At 38.3% G+C, this 17,466-nt stretch overlaps 1 protein-coding gene across 1 annotated transcript; it reads left to right on the top strand.

Annotated features, from left to right (window-relative positions):
* Positions 1-1,644: 1,644 nt before the first annotated feature.
* NKPD1 (NTPase KAP family P-loop domain containing 1) lies at positions 1,645-11,063 on the top strand. The gene is made up of 4 exons (XM_075187143.1): positions 1,645-1,768; positions 6,503-6,563; positions 7,826-7,957; positions 8,414-11,063. Exons 2-4 carry the CDS (start codon positions 6,542-6,544, stop codon positions 10,579-10,581), a joined length of 2,322 nt encoding a protein of 773 aa, XP_075043244.1. The 5' UTR covers positions 1,645-1,768; positions 6,503-6,541; the 3' UTR covers positions 10,582-11,063.
* Positions 11,064-17,466: the final 6,403 nt, after the last annotated feature.

The raw sequence follows: 17,466 nt of genomic DNA, 5'->3' as shown, positions 1-17,466 counted from the left end.
AAATTTACAGGTGTTATCTCATCCTATTTCTCATTGCAACATCTCTGGTGTGGAAGTGGCTATATAAAATCCTTGGTTGGCTCCATATGAACTTGTGAGACACTTAGTGGGGTTTTTTCACTAGTTTTAAATGAAACAAAATTGACATAAATTGACAAAATGGATAATAATTTATCCAAACTCTCTAACCGGTCAAACAATGATTTTCTTTCGAAACCAAGTGAATTGTGGCAATTTTGAGTGATTTTAAAAAAGGGGAACATACTTCCTAAATAGCAGAGCTTTTCCCGTTCATTCCAATGGCCTATTCATTTCAATGGGGTTACTGGACTTGAATGCATTGAATGTTCCACAGCATTGTTATTTGTATTTTTCCCAATAAATATCTATTGATGTGTGATCAAAGGAGAAAGTTCCTGGAACTACACTAAACCACAACCAATTACAAGTAGTCAGCGTGGAAAATGATTTGTGGTTGGCTGGCAGCAAATGTTAGCCCTGTGGATTCCCTGCTTTGACCAGTTAGCTTATTTTTTTGCAACTGAATAAATCTTTCATAAATCACTCATATTCTATACTTAACAGTGCAGAAAATGGTGATTTCAGTGGTTTTGAGATGTTCGGTATCTTTTTGGGAGGTTTAAAAAACTAGTGACTTCTATTACAATTTCCCTTGTAGATATAGCAATTTGAAAATCACCTTTTAAATTGCTAAAAATATCAATTTCTGATAAAGATGCTGTAGTAGATGACCAGTTACCTTTTCTTGGTGATTTGGATATAACAATGAGCACCAATGTAGAATGTGGAACTTCCACATCTGCACCTCCCAAACACACACATTAAACCCCATCATCTCTTGTGTGGTATTGTAATATGCTATAATACAGCGTCATATAGTATATCACAGGACTGCACATTGCAGTATAGGAAGCAGGGCAAATAGAGCAATATATGGTGATACAGGATCCAAGAGAGTATAATACTTGGTCCTCATTAGGGATATATTTACTAAACTGCGGGTTTGAAAAAGTGGAGATGGTGCCTATAGCAACCAATCACATTTTAGTTCTCATTTATTTAGTACATTCTACAAAATTACAGCTTAACTCTGATTGGTTGCTATAGGCAACATCTCCACTTTTTCAAACCCGCAGTTTAGTAAATATACCCCCTGGTGTGCTCATAATATAAAAAGGTCATAGATGTACAGGTCTTCTCGGATAAGAGAATGGATATAAATAAGGTTTATACTATTATAGGATCAAGAACTGTAAATAAAGGATTTATGAGGGAGTACACTAATAGTTTCAACATTAAACTGGAAGCAAAAAACATTTTGTGGAGGAAGTAAGAGAATTGTTACGTGGTTTATAAGAAGCTATCCAAATCAGCCTCTGTAATCTATGCCACTCATATCTAATGTTTATATACTCGGGAACATCTAGATTACCTTCACTTATAAAGCAATATACATAAAATCCTTACAATAAATATATTTATGGACAGGACAAACAAGCCAGGCAGCTTCTGAATGCTGTAAGCCAGGGAGTGAGCAAATTATAGAGGTGGAGTCATGGATCATAGGGTGGAGTGATATAAAAGGTTGGAGACGTCTTGTTATAGGTGTGCAAAAAATCAAACGTACATATAGGAACCTGCATCTTTCAAAGCAGCCACGCACAGAATGCCAGTCTGTTCGATGGGAGCTGTGTAAGACATAGGTCGTACACACTGTATGGAAGCATTGTTGATTGGGAAATATTAGGTATGTAGCTTTATAAATTCATTCTATTAATTTGTACTGATAATGAATATATTTACATAGTAATAAATCTACTTTATCGATCTAAGCAAAATGATAGAGCAAACTGGTTTGGGAAATGTATATATGCTACTCTTTCTGTGTTCTTAGAATATATATAGCTGTACTTATGAGATAGATCATTATGGCAGCTCCCAGTCAGTAGCAGCACAAAAGGATTGTAAACTGCAGACAGGAACTTGATCCAAAAGGACTGGTCTTATTCATTAAGGTATGAGGCACTATGTGTCTCTTCTTCAGGCCCTGCTTTGTGCAGTTTCCCATACTTTGTGCTTCTATCGTATTGGAATCTTGGAAATGGTTCAGTCACTCACTGGCACCACCGGTGAATTTGCAGTATGAAGGCGTGCACCTTCCTCTGTGTTTAATAGCTACTTGTCAGTAACAAATTAGTTATGTAGCAGCAAGAAAAGTTCTCTGAGCTTTCTAGTTTATTTTCTGAACAGTCATATTTAAAATGAAATAAAAGGTCATCAGAACAAAGTTCCCAAATGTTCCCAGACTCCTGGGAGACCAGGCCATCCTCCCGCATTCTGCTCATTAACTTCAATAAAATTACCTCAACCTTATTATAAGATCTATACTGCTTAATTTCTGAGTATTTTGGAAGGAAATAAAATGAATTTGTTTCATTAAGAGATCAGGGGGTAAATGTATCAAGCTGCGCGTTTCCGGCGGATTTGAGTGGCGGAGATGTTGCCTATAGCAACCAATCAGATGCTAGCTGTCATTTTGTAGAATGTACTAAATAAATGATAACTAGGGGCCTGATTCATTAAGGATCTTAACTTAAGAAACTTCTTATTTCAGTCTCCTGGACAAAACCATGTTACAATGCAAGGGGTGCAAATTAGTATTCAGTTTTGCACATAAGTTAAATACTGACTGTTTTTTAATGTAGCACACAAATACTTGATAGCTTATTTGTACACTGAAATTTAAAGTTGATATTTGTGTGCTACATGATAAAACTTAAGGCAGTATTTAACTTATGTGCAAAACAGAATACTAATTTGCACCCCTTGTTGTAACATGGTTTTGTCCAGGAGACTGAAATAAAACGTTTCTTAAGTTAAGATCCTTAATGAATCAGGCCCTAGAATCTGATTGGTTGCTATAGGCAACATCTTCGCTTTTCAAACCTGCCGGAAACTCGCAGCTTGATACATTTACAACCCAGATCCGTGTACATCAAAATATAGCGTAAATACTTCTAATGACATAGTACACAGTGAACACATGAGAAACCAGCTAACCAAATCCTCAACTTTACTTCTCAAGCCTCAAAGCCTAATAAGAGGAGCCATCATATTATACTGCCTGCAACTATACATGTATAGTCTACTTAAAACCATATGGAGCTAGAGTCAGAACTACCATTGGTGCAGCAGGTGTAGTGCACCGAGGCTCATGGAGATAATGGCCCGTTGCATGGCAGATGCAGAGGGTCTGGGGCCCCGGTTCCCTCCACCCAGCCTCCCAGCACCAGGGCCCACAGCTCACTAGTTCCGCCACTGGCTAGAGTGTTTAGCCACACTGCTCCCACGTTCTGGAACTGCCTATCTTGCATAAATACCTGAAGGACAGACTCCCTGGAGGCATTTAAAAACAAGCTTAAAACATATCTGCTAATTAAGCTCTTGGCTACAACCATTACCAATTCTTCTTGCTTACCAAATCTTTCAGTGTATTCAAATTATTTTATTTTATTTGTTCCAAACTATAGGGAACAAGAAAATAAATGATCTCTATACATGTTATTATAATAATATTATCCTTTATTATAAATTGTCAACAAGTACTACAGCAATCTAGTATTCCTATAACCAGCATCTTATATGACTGCATGTTGTGCAGCTCCAATAACCAGCATACTGTACAGATGCAATGACATACACACAATATAGCTTCATTTACCTACACACGGACTCAAAGATGAGCAAATCATGGGACCAGCATGTTATACAGCCAACAATGAGGACAAAGACTTCTCTTTCACCCCCATGATACTGCTGTGCGTAAATTAGGAGGCAGCAGGCCAGACAGTACCGGTGTATTAACAGTAAATACTAATGATGCCCACTGCCACTATTTGTTAATGCCCCTGAAGCTTCCCATGTAGTGCATATTTTGCTGCTGGAGTTCTTTAAAGTACAAGTTACTTCAGCACTAACACTTAATGACAGCACAGATTGGTAGTAGACACTATAACTGTACTTTTCAACTCCTGAAAAAGTGGAGATGTTGCCTATAGAAACCTATCAGATTCTAGTTATCATTTATTTAGTGCATTCTACAAAATGACAGCTAGAATCTGATTGGTTGCATCCAACATCTCCAATTTCTCAGTTTATTCACCCCCTGGTCTTCTCCCTGCCCTGGTAACTTTTCATAGAGGCAACTCCAGTAGAGTGGGAGTGCCAAATATTTTTTTTTTTTGTGAGGAGATGGAGGGGTGGGGAGATGGAGGGGGGGGCCTTAGTAAAACCGGCTCCACAGAGATATAAGCAGTGCGAATGTACTTCTTATTTTGGTTTATGACCGATAATCCAAAAAAGGGAAGCTAGCAAATAGATAGGATGTCTGCACAGGCAACTTAAAACAGCCATAGCTTTGCATCTATAAAGTTCTTGAATGCATGTGACTAAATAAGTGACATTTGAGTGTATAACACTGTTGTTAAGTTTCTATGTCATACCGCCGTGATGACTATGCAATTATAATTACCCAGTCAGACCAGTTTTAATAAAAAAAGATCTTAAAGGAGGAAGTAATTATGATTGTGGAGGTATAAAGTGATTTGTTTTGAAATCTGCTTGCTAAAATATCTTTATAATTACATATATAATGTGTGATTGCTTTTTCAGATTGATTACATAAATACATTTTGCAAAACCAGGAAGACACAGGATAGGAAAGAAATGATACACAGAGATGGTTTAGGAATGCCAAACACGGATTATTAAATCATTGGAAATTCATATATTATATAAAGCCACAAAATAGACAAACTGAGACTAGAATATTCCTTAGGAATAGAAGTGATTAAGATAGTGGAATGATTACCTATTTAATACAATTATAAGAAAGGTATCCAATACGTTTTAGAATTCTGTTATCTCGTGTGGTAAGAAATTCAACAGCCTAACCACCCTTACTGTAAAGAACCCCTTCCTATACTGTTCCATTGCCTTTATTAATGAGATTGCTTGCCTCGGAACCTTTTGAGTTCGCCTATGTACTTCTTACAATGAGGCACCCAAAAATGTGGTCTAACTAGTGACTTATACATGAATAATACTATGTTTGCATCGCGTGCAAATGCGGCATCCTGCTTTTTATGCATCCCATTATTTAATCACCTTTGCAGCAGCCTCAGCCTGGCACTGTGTATTGCTACTCAGCTTTCTTGCAACTAGTATTTCTAAGTTCTTTTCCATCTCAGTGTTTTCCAAGCTGTATTCCATTTAATGTGTAAGCAGCAACGTTATTACCACAGTCTGCATTGACAAACCAAATCCAGTTTGCTGAAAAGACCTGCTAATTTGCACGAAGGTTGTTTTTCTAGTCTTTGTTCTCTGTATATGCTCTTTTAATGTGGTTATATGTGGCGGCTGAAGTGGATATTTAGAAGTGGCGGTATGAAAGATGTAGCGGGAATGTAAGTGAATAGAATTTGACGGTGGCGGTATGTTGAATCACCATTTACACCTCCACTTTGAACACTGGTTATATGTCATAGTTCAAAGGTCTTGTTTTATATTAAAACACACAAACAAGTAATACAAACTTGGAACATTTTTAAATATGTCATTTTCAGAATTTATGTTGTTTTTTGTGCATTTACAGAAAACCAGAGTAAGACAGGACTTTCTGATACCTGAGTTTTAATTGTCATGAAAATGTCCCAAGTATGCAGGAGGTCTGGATAATCTGAAGATTATATTGCTATTGAAATACTTTTGTAGTTCCATTGCCTGCTCTCCCAGAATGTCCGGGAGACTCCCAAACTTCTAGGAGTTCTCTTGGACTGGGAGATGGCGTAACAACGCCATTTACTGAGAATCGCGTCATCCTAGCCTCACTCCTGGCTGCATTATTCCGCAAACCGCGGCATTTAAGCAGCGAGGGGGGGGGGGGGGGGGGCGGCCCGAAGTTGGCAAGTATGCATATAGCACTTGCTCCTGACCTGTCTCTCCAAGCCCAAGGGGCCACAAGTCTAAGATAGGCTCAACTCAAAATATAGCCATATGTTGTGTGTATGCGCAGTGGGAGCAATTTTATGCATGTCACATTTGTACATGGTGAAAATGCCCTAACAATAGAAATTATTGTCCCCAAACACCGTCAGACAATTTTTTCATCATGATCGAGAAGTGAACATTGACACAACACGTAGTTGTTATTTTTGTCCTTCAAAATACGTTGTTACCAATAGCATGACCTTCGCCAGCATCAAGGGTGTCACTGGGGTTAATCTGGTTTTAGGAATCTAACATGTGTTGTCTATTGTAATGTAAACAGTGTTGCTCTCTTATACTTATTCCCCTTAATACAGTGCTAAGATACTGAAAAAAAAATATTTAAAATAATATCTGATGATCACTGTAAACTTCTGAAAATTTTTCCATTTTATTATGTATTATTCAATATAAATATTGAATCCTTATTTCACAGCAATGAATTCAACAGTGCATTGAAGATAATGCTGCTGCCATGGACAAAATAATAACAAAAGGTAATTATAATAGCTAAATGGCCATATTCTTATGAGATTCTGTTTACAGTATACAGCATTTAGTACAAGGGGCATACTCATTAGCTGGCATATTACGTGTCAGTCTATGATTCCTAGAACTTTATATTATGATTATAAGACAAACATAGTTCTAGATCTTATAATTCAGTTACTACCAGCTGTGAAAATATTTACTGCCAGTGTTTGTGTTATCACTGCAGCAATATGTATGAATAATAACAGGAACAACTTCTGTTGTTGCTGAACTACATCTCCTAATTGTAGTGATCAGCTGAATATTATGGACAAAATAGTAAACAATTCCAATTCCTCTTGGTCTATTAAAATTGAGACATACAGGTCCACTATCGACGAGTGTAAAAGGTCATACAACTATACTTAGTGTATCCTATATTTGGTCACTATGGGACAGTCTGGACCAGAGGTGAATTTCTGATACTGAAAACGAAGCTTTGTATGATCCTTTGGGCAACTTAGTAAATTAGGGCTGGTTAGTCAACCATGCATGCGTTCCATGAATATTCCCCTGGTCTATACCCTCTTACACTTACAGGGGGAATATCAGATATCCAGATTAACAGATGTAGCAAAAAGAGGGGGATGGGGGGGGGGGTCTTTAGCAAAAATGGCACTTTATTATATAACAATACACAATGGTTGCTGTGGGCTCATGTCACTTATTAACAAGTAACACTTCTATAAGTGGTTTGAAAACTCTATGGCAATGATAGACAGACTGATTAGACTTCAGGAGCGCTAGACGGCCCTCTATCCTTCTAAAGGGCCGCACACCGGCCTTCATCTCAGCAATATGTTAAAACAATACATTTAATCAAAGAAGGAAGTCTATCTGCAATAACATATCAGCAGCATTTTAAACAGGTGTTACAAGCTATAACAAAGAAATCTGACAATAAAACAGCCAGGAGCTGGGGCTGTAGGTGAAGTCACGGAGGTCTCCATGTGAGCCTAGGGCCGCCTGTTGCCCATCACTGCTCCATGAAGATGATCAACTCATCAGCCACAAGCTCTTAAATGGTAGCACATTCAGGATACATTGGTTCACACTCAGTAAGCAGACGTTCCACTACCCCTGCCCTCGCCTGCATCTCCTCCATGTACTGCCCTTTGTTTCGGAGCACCATGAAATGTGACAGTAAAAATGATTAGTGAATTTGCATAAAATTATCAGGGATCGATATGTATGAAGGAAATGTGAGTAACCCACGAATCTCCTACAGGGAAGGAGACAGAAGATGACATCTATTGTGCGTGTCTGTCTAAGTCACTGTGTCAGGTGGCCACACCAGTTACCGTCGGGTTATATGCCCCATTCGGGGGCAGAGTTTACATGTTACTGGATCGCATAATAAGTAAGTTATTATTTATTATTACAGATACATATATTATATACATACATATTTAAATTTATACATTATACAACCTAGTGTAGAACTTCTTTATGTAAATTAGGGAAACATTAGGTCCAACTTACAGTTATTCTCTGGCCTGCTTGAGGACGAGCGCTCCAGGTGTATAAATATCTCTCGGTTCCATTCATGAGTGTGTGAAAATGTACATCATGGTGCAAGCAGCTCTTTTGATGCGTGGTCCATTTTTAAGTACGCCCTTGTGAATGGACCACATGTGCCAACATGGAGGTCAAGGATCTCTTCAGTTTCCACATTGTGCGCAAGCTTTTCCAGAATGCAACAAAGTTACAAGTCCATGAAACCCTTCATTGGCTTCAGTAACTCAACAGGTATTATTAAATATGAACACAAGTCTATTTCCGCATCAATATTGATTTCTGCTTTTATATGTTATAGAGTGCATGAGAGAAGAAGCATCACGTATAACAGAGAAGGAAGAAATTACTCTAAAACGTACTGCAATTAAACCTGTCGGATGGGGCTTCCTACACCTGCTCTGGCGTCTCCTTTTCTATTGTCCTGTAGTCACCGAGCGTCATCTAGAACGTAAAAGCATTGAATTTATATTTGTACACTTTAGCGCTTGGCAGTATGCAGGCAGCGACCGCCTGTGGGCTGGTTTGGTCACCACGCTCTGTCAGCAGATACGACGGCACTTCGGAGTTCTTCCTCTCAGCGTCTTTAATGTTCTTGGGTCAGCACCCAAGAGAAACCTGGAATCGGAGGAAAAGGAGTGGATCTTTAAGAAGATATTCTGCATCATACTGGTGGTCACTATTATCTTGCTTGTTATTGGTTTGCTCCTCCTAGTAGTGCCAATTAAATCCAAGAGCCACGGAGGTGATGAGAAAGTTTCCACCGTCTTTGGGAGTTTGGCTACTGTTGTGGCTGGTTCAGGCATTGCGATGACACTATTTAAGCTGTGCAAGAGTGTCCTCATCAGCCAAAAGCAGAAGATTGAACGGTTAGTCAACAGCCAGAAGTTCAGCTCACAAATGGGCTTCATGAATGAGGTGAAAAAAGAGGTTGAACTCATTACCCAAATGGTCCAATGCATGGAGATTTTCCAAAAGCAAAAAATCAGAGTGGTCCTGCAGATCACCAGTCTGGAGCTTTGCGCACCAGACAAGGTGGTTGGAGTTCTTGATGCTCTAAACACCTTGTTGTCTGACCAGAAATCTCCATTTATTTCTATATTGGTGGTTGACCCCAGCATTATAGTCACTTGCCTGGAGAGTGCAGGCTCACTTAAAGGTATGGCAGACAATGGCTACATGTTCCTGAATCGCACTGTTACTCTGCCATTCTCTGTGCCAGCTCTTGGCAAAAAAACCAAGCTGCAACTTCTAAGAAAGGCTGTACAAAGGACAGAGGATCTCATTGATTGGCCCTGCCGTAATGACGCTAATAGAGGCACCAAGACAGGTATTGCAGAGTCTATGAAACTGCTGAGAGACGAGCTATCTGAAGATGAAGAAACAGAGGTAAGCACACCTTGTCAACCTGCATACTGCATTCAGGAAACATTTTATGCCCTATACAGTGAGCGTGAAGTTCTACATGAATACATTCCTGACAGCATATGCCAAATGAAACGAATAGTCAACGCCATCCCAGTTATGGTTCACTTGATGATGTTGAGTAAAATACCGTGGAACAATACATCTTCTAAATCGGTAGCTGCTTGGGTTGTTCTCTGTAATCAGTGGCCCTGTAGACTAAGCTGGATACTTCAGTGTCTGGAGGATGAAGAGCAACAAGGCTCCGAGGACGGGTTCAGCAACAGCCTCCTCTGTGACGTGTTTAAGAAGAATAGGAGTGAGCTGTTTTCCTTGAAGACTGGGCTGAAGAACCTTTTGGACTTGGATGGAGATCCAGAGATTTTCATGAAGTTCCTTTCTCAAGAATTCCCTTTCACAGTTGAGGAATCCAGAAGACTTATCCAGTGCACAGTTAACTTGGATTCTTCTATAAAGTACAAGATGGGGCTCCTACGTGGAATTAACAATCTTCAAAAGGAATGGAAGCCTGTGCATACAGACGATAAAACTGAGAAGGCAGAAGATAAGGTGATAATAGAAGGAAATGATAGCAAAAAAGAGGTTGAGAAGGAGGGAACAGAGTGTAAGAAGGACTTTGGAAAAGACGGAACTGAGGATAGAACAGGAGCTTGGAATGAGACAATGTTGCAGAGTGCAGAGGTTTATCAGGAGACAGCAGAAAGATTTATAGAAGGAATGCAGGAAAAAGAGGATAATAACATGAAAGAAGGTCTTGGCTGTAAAGTGGAGGTTCAAACAAAACTGCCTTTAGAACAGAACAAAATAAAGGATGATTTGGGGGAGAGTAAAGTTATGATTGAGGTAGATAAGTATAATGTAGAAGTTTCTCAGGAGACAGATGAAGGATTTATAGCTGAAAAACAGAAACAGGAGGTTGACAGAATTGTAGAGGACCAGAAGAAAGACGGAGATCAGTGTATAGCAGAGACCCAAACAAAAGAACAGTCTGGGAAATTAGAGGGAGTACAAACGAGAGAAGATCATCATCATTTATTTATATAGCGCCACTAAATCCGCAGCGCTGTAAAGAGAACTCATTCACATCAGTCCTTGCCCCATTGGAGCTTACAGTCTAAAATCCCTAACACGCACACACAGACAGACAGACAGAGAGAGACGCACACACAGACAGACACAGACTAGGGTCAATTTGTTAGCAGCCAATTAACCTACCAGTATTTTTTTGGGAGCGTGGGAGGAAACCGGAGCACCCGGAGGAAACCCACGCAAACACGGGGAGAACATACAAACTCCTCATAGATAAGGCCATGGTCGGGAATTTAACTCATGACCCCAGTGCTGCAAGGCAGATCTGCTAACCACTACGCCACCATAGTGGTTAGCACCGTAGATAAGGTTATATACCAAATGGAAAGCTGACTTTAAGAGAAGTATAGAATCGTATTACTGGGACTAGGTATTAATCAGTGCTATTGTGAATGCACTGTTAATATTGTGGTCCATTAAAATATTCACGTTTTGGATTTTGAATGTAATTATTCAATGCAGAAGCTCCCATATACCATGTCTACAGGTACCCAATTGTAAATATGCAACAAAATTGTGTATTAGCTGCATACAAGCAACTATACCTATGTATAGGAGTGTACCTTTTCATTTAACTAGACTTTACTAATATTTTTCTGAATAGAGACTATTTTGGGCACTTATTGTAAGTGCTTTATCACTGCAGACAAGCTCTTAAGACACAAGTAAGTTGCTCTTAATATTCCTCTGCATGGAATTCTAAGAAAAAATGGTATTTATAGGTGCCTCATTTTAAGTACAAGTGCCTCATTTTGAGTACAGGTGCCTTATTTTAAGTACAGGTGCCTCATTTTGAGTACAGGTGCCTCATTTTGAGTACAGGTGCCTCATTTTAAGTACAGGTGCCTCATTTTAAATATATATTGGTGACGTGGCGACAGTAAAAATGAGGGTTTTTAACAATACAAAACAAATTTCAGTCTATACATAAGACCTAAGGAAGTTGAGTGAAAGTGATATTTTTATTTTGGACATGTTGCCAGCATGACGTGATCCTTCCATGTACGTTATGTTGTCACTTACAGTTATTGAGTAATATTGCTCTAAGGTGTACATCTGCACTAGAACTACAACAGCCAATCTGACATTTGTTATTATTAGACAAAAACAAGAGAACTGCTGATTGGTTGCTATAGTTTTAATGTAAAATGGAATCTTTCAGTAATATTAATAAAGAACTCTCACTGTCTGCTAGGCCTCCATGATGGATGAAACCTGCTAATTTTGTACGTATCACAGCAAAAAGTCTTGAAGTTGGAAAAAAAAAACATATCATTCACAATACAGCATAGGTACAGAACAAAACAGAGAGTCTTGTAGAAAGAACATTTCTGTAAGTTAAATATATGACTTATCTTTTACTTGCATTAAAAAAAGCTAATTTAACAGATGGTGAGTCTGTGTATTATAAATCACTACTATATCTAAGCGCAACTTGATAAGTGGAGTTGATGTTTATTCATCATAAAGATGAAGCAATGTATAAAGTATACTGTATATACATCACTTTATTTATTAAACAAAATGTACAACAACATTCATACACCTTTATCCATCTCCAACCCTCAAACATTATCCTAACAAAAAATATTATTTGTCCCAACAAAAAATATAAAGTTGAGCCAAGATTCAAAACAACTTACTAATAAGCTTGTAGCACAGTAATTGAAACGGCTTTGAAATCAATGGACTGGATTCATCATAAAAGTTGTTATAATATCACTTTATTGTGCACAGTGAACTATAAAAATTAACAAAATATTAACAACATATATAGATACATATATAAGACAAGTTAACCCGTGCATGATACTCATGCATTCTAGTCAAATCAAGCTACTTAAGGTGTTAAAAAGGTTCTTGTCATGCATTTGGGCCATAGCCCAGGCCTCAACCACCAACCACTCCCCACTGTCACCCCCGGCAACCACTAACCACTCCCAACTGTCACTTCTCCTTCAAGAAATATATATATTTATTTTTTTTTAAATCTTTATAAACACTTTTAACAATTAACAAATTAAATTAACAAATTAAAAACATCTTAGTATACCAAATTTCAGCCCTTTCTGAATTTTTTTTCCCACACACACTAAGAATTTAGTAGGTCAGTGTATAACTCCGCCCAGCAGGTGGCGCTGCAGCTTGGTTTTATTTTTTTCACACACACACAGACAGACTAACACACGCCACTAGACATTTATATTATAGATATGCAGTCTCTCGGTGGCCCTCAATATGTACTGCTGCAAATTGCAGAGGTACATAAAGAAACACTGCTGCAGTTTACTCTGCCAGAGCTGCTCTTGGGAGCCATGGCGTTGACATATGACCAAACCTGACAGAACATAACCTGTACTGGGAGTGGTCTAGACACTATGGGGTCACTAGGTAAGAATAATAAACAAAACAATGGCTTCTGTAAATATGAGTACAACCCTGCTGCAGATGGCACTGGACGGAGTAGAGAAATCTGGAATAATCATAGGAACATTTTAGAGAATCAGAAAACTATGAATTTAAGAAAAATAAAAAAAAAAACTAATAAAAATAAAGCAAAACAATTATATAACACAAATAATACAAAACACAATTTTCAATCTCAGTGGAAGCTCACATAGATATCATTACAATGATGTGAATGAAAGTATATCACTATACTACCGGGTTTGACAATGTTGAGCTTGTAGATCCATTTGCACGTCTTCATCAATTGTCAGAATCTCCTTTCTTGGTGCCAGCTTTTCATTCTTCCGGACACACAAATCTTAGACAAGATACATCACTTGGAAGGACTATATTGACATGAGTAGAAAAGAAGATATAACTGCAACAAAACTGAATTCACATGCTCCAGACAATAACTGCAAAATTTCTACATTGTTTACCCAACAGTTTTGTTTTTTTTACACATAAATGTGATTATATAGATTACATTAGAATTTTTTTCCATTGATAAAGTCAATTTGTTAACTGGTCAAATAGGTCATTTGCATTCATTGCTGTTCTTTAGAAAGTCTTTAATGAGTCTGGAAAGGTTTCTTCTACTTTTGCCAGGGTATTATAATAAATGGGCTAACATGCTATAGTATTCTGTACCTTTGCTAAGAAGCTTAGTTGCAAGAACAAATCATTGATGACCATCTTATGGCTGCCACTCCAGATAAAACTAATGATGAACTAGCAGGTCATGGCCTTCCTGTTTCCCTAGATGAACTCATCATACTCTGCAATAAGATAGATCTTCACACTTTCAAGAGCAGATGTGTACTAAGAAGCATTCACCTCATCTGAGTATCATCTATTACCATCTATACAAGTAGATTGTACTTATACTCCTTCTCCCCGAAGAGGAACCTATAGACAGTTCCTAGGTTTGTGTATGTACTGTCAAACCAAAGGCTACTTTATCAGTCAGTGCCCTCTGAAGCCATGAAATGGATAGGTGGTTCTGGAGAGGTCATGTTAGGCAAAAACTACTAATTTCCTTTTAAAAAAAATAGAATTGCTTACTCAGATTTCAAATTCTGGAGTGTCATTTTGTTCCAAAGCTTTCTTGGATTTGGGGTCTGACAACAACTTTTTAGATAGAGCACTGGCCAAAAAAATCATGTTGTTTGCATAGCAAAGCCTTTGTATATTATTATTATTATTTTTTTTGTTTCTGTATATAGCGCCAACAATATTAAGCGCTGTATAGAGAATATGTAGTCATTCATATCGGTCCCTGACCCTATTGAAGCTTACCATCTAAAAACACGTGGAGAACATACAAACTTCACACAGATAGTATATATCTCTGCTGGTGATCTAAACACCATTCTAGGGGGCTACACTCAAATTACAAAATTGCACATTTTCTTTTATGTCATTCCAAAATGTCTGAATCTGATTCTTCTCCCCAGATTCCAAAAGCTTTGCCCTGTCAACAATTGGGAGTTCTAATCAAATTAACTTCTGTGGATACTTTCATACTCGTCATGGTCGAGTCATACCAGTTTCACCAATTGCCTTGGCTACTTCTGACCACAATTCACTCTTACTGTTGAATATTAATCAATCCCAACTCAAAACTTAATCCCTTCCACCTCACTGTCCATTTGATTTAATTCTAGGCTCTACTCTTCCTAAAGACCATGTACATCACCTGTCTGTATCAGAGAGCAGCTCAAGGAGAATTTATAGATTCGAATCATCCGCAAGTCCATTTCTCCTGACATTGTTCTTCTTCACTATGAAGAAATAAAGTTCTTTAGGACCTTCCATCTATTACAGATGATTTAATATTACCATAAAAATCTATATCCTTTACCTCTGATTTCAGAACTCTTATCACGGTCAAGTAATCATCATATTTTTGAAGTTCAATTTATGAGCTGAGGGAGGTGAGTTTAAGGTTGCGTTCAACACTTGCGATGGTCACTATGAACATCTTTCAGCATTTCATTAATGACATTTTCTGTACCAGTTTGTTGTAATTTCTTTAGATGATATTCTGATTTAGTCTCCAGAGGGTACATCATATCTGAATCTGGACTCCAAATAAAGCTAAAAGTGAAAAGGTATCTGTAGTACTGAATTGGCCCAAACACTTTGACTTGCTAACTATGCAACGTTTTATTGGGTTTGCAAACTGTTCCAGAGAAATGTTTAGGAATTATTCCTTCATTAGTCCGATTATTGCAATTATTAAAAAAAGAGGCAAATCACCAAGTATGGTTACTTAATGCAGCATCAGCCTTTGAATTTCTCAAGGGTGTTTCCACAGTTCCTTTGCTAATACATCCAGCAATTTTCCTACTTATCATTTGGAATAGGGACTGTTCTGACCATGCAAAATACACTCGGTCGGTGTCATCTGTGTGTATTTTTTTCTAAAAATTGCTGAAAATAATTGTTCCAGTGAAGACTGACAATTGCTAGCCATGAAATTGGCATTGAGTGATTAGAGACATCCTTTAGCAGTGGAATTTCAGTGAACTGCAGCGGTACACCTACTCCTGCTAATCAAGGTATTGTTGTTAAATTAAAACACTGCAATTATAGCACCACCTGCTGGTTAAATTAAAATTTCTGTTAAAGCGAAGTTAAAAGATTTATTTCTCATTTACTGGAGGAGAGGATTTACAAGACCAGTTTCACCCAACCACTGGTTTTCATGCAATTTGATGTGTGGTTAACAAACTCTTTCATTTACTAAAGGCAAACAAAACTGCAACGTATCAAACCACCCAAAGATGAAAAAGTTATGCTGCTATGACAGACAGACAAACACTAAATGGGGTATATTTACTATATTTACTGTGAGTTTGAAAAAGTGGAGATGTTGCCTATAGCAACCAATCAGATTCTAGCTATCATTTATTAAGTACATTCTACAAAATGACAGCTAGAATCTAATTGGTTGCTGTAGGCAACACCGCCCCTTTTTCAAACCCGCAGTTTAGTAAATAGACCTCAATGTCTTTCCTGTTATTAGTGTTAAAGCAACTCAGTTTGTGTAACCTTGTGCTATTTATCAAGGGACTTCATTTTAGTGGCAAATAGCACAGGCTACATGATGTTGAGGCTAATTAGTTTTCGTTGGGTAGATGGGGGCAGGGTACAATTTTTATTATTTACTAAAATAAAGTTTGCACCCACTCGCTCTATCTCATATTGCCAAGCACCCCAGTTTTATCATGTAAATTAAGGGTTTGCAAACTTAATCAACTCGGATGCCGTTTGAGGTTACAGCCTTCAAAACACAAGTTGATAAAAAAAAAAATCCTGCCGTTTGGATCTGAAAACTGCATCCGAAGAGTTGAAAACAAGCTGATGGGTAACTGTGCGTAGTAGGTGCTGTAACTCATAGCAACCAGAAATTTACTTTCATTTTCTTAACTGTTTTTGAATAATGGTAGTATATGGTTGGTTGCTACATATTATGCTACATTTTACCCATTTATTATGCCACATTCTATCATATCACAATATAAAGACTTACTGGGGGACATTCAATACCTGGTGATGTCACTTGCGGACATCACCGCGATGTCCGGCTGCGCACATTACCAGCTATTACGGTAGGAATCTCTGCTAATAACATTGGCACAATGTGTCTCCATGGACATTCCAGAGACACATCCCGCTGAATTCAAGTTCCCGCACTGTGTTGTTATGCTTGTAAAAGGAGGTGAACAGATATGTGGTCATCATTACCACAGTGTCCATCATCTGTGCTAGGATTTAAACGTACTTAAATAAATATTATTTAATCATTAATGCATTAAAAATACTAAATATTAAGCATTTTTGAAGCAAGACTTCTTTGCTGGCGCCCAGTAAAATTCATTCATGGAGATGAAAATATGTAATGGAAGTGGCGTCGTGCACCTCCCCCACGTGCTGAGTTTGAATCCTCTGAGCCCTCTGCCATGCAGTGACAGATAGTGACACGGAGAGAGACACATATGAATCATATGAGGGCGTGATAACACTTTATTTATTGATCTTTGTCCAGGTACTACAGTGTGTAATTGTGCACTCACACACCTGTACCCTCACCTGACTTGTGCACCCTCACACCTGTGCCCTCCACTGACTTGTGCACCTACACAATTGTGTCCTCCCTGAAATTGTGCACTCACACACCTGTACCTTCCCCTGACTTGTGCACACACACACCTTTGCACTCCGTGGAATTGTGCACTCACAAAACTGTGCCACCCCGGACTTTTGTACCCACATGTTTGCCCTCCCTGGAATTGTGCATTCACACATCTGTGCCCTTCCCTGACTTGTGCACTCACACATCTGTGCCCTTCCCTGACTTGTGCACCCTAACACCTGTGCCCTCCC

The sequence above is a fragment of the Mixophyes fleayi genome, chromosome 9 (assembly GCF_038048845.1).
Source record: "Mixophyes fleayi isolate aMixFle1 chromosome 9, aMixFle1.hap1, whole genome shotgun sequence".
Taxonomy (NCBI): domain Eukaryota; kingdom Metazoa; phylum Chordata; class Amphibia; order Anura; family Limnodynastidae; genus Mixophyes; species Mixophyes fleayi.
This window is presented reverse-complemented; position numbering and strand designations above follow the sequence as displayed.

Bases quoted from the DNA above. Each gene is read 5' to 3' on its own strand.
- NKPD1 (XM_075187143.1), top strand. From the start codon at position 6,542: ATGGACAAAATAATAACAAAAG. The intron at 6,564-7,825 runs GTAATTATAATA...AATCTCCTACAG, and splicing joins GGACAAAATAATAACAAAAG to GGAAGGAGACAGAAGATGAC. The intron at 7,958-8,413 runs GTAAGTTATTAT...TATATGTTATAG, and splicing joins GTTACTGGATCGCATAATAA to AGTGCATGAGAGAAGAAGCA.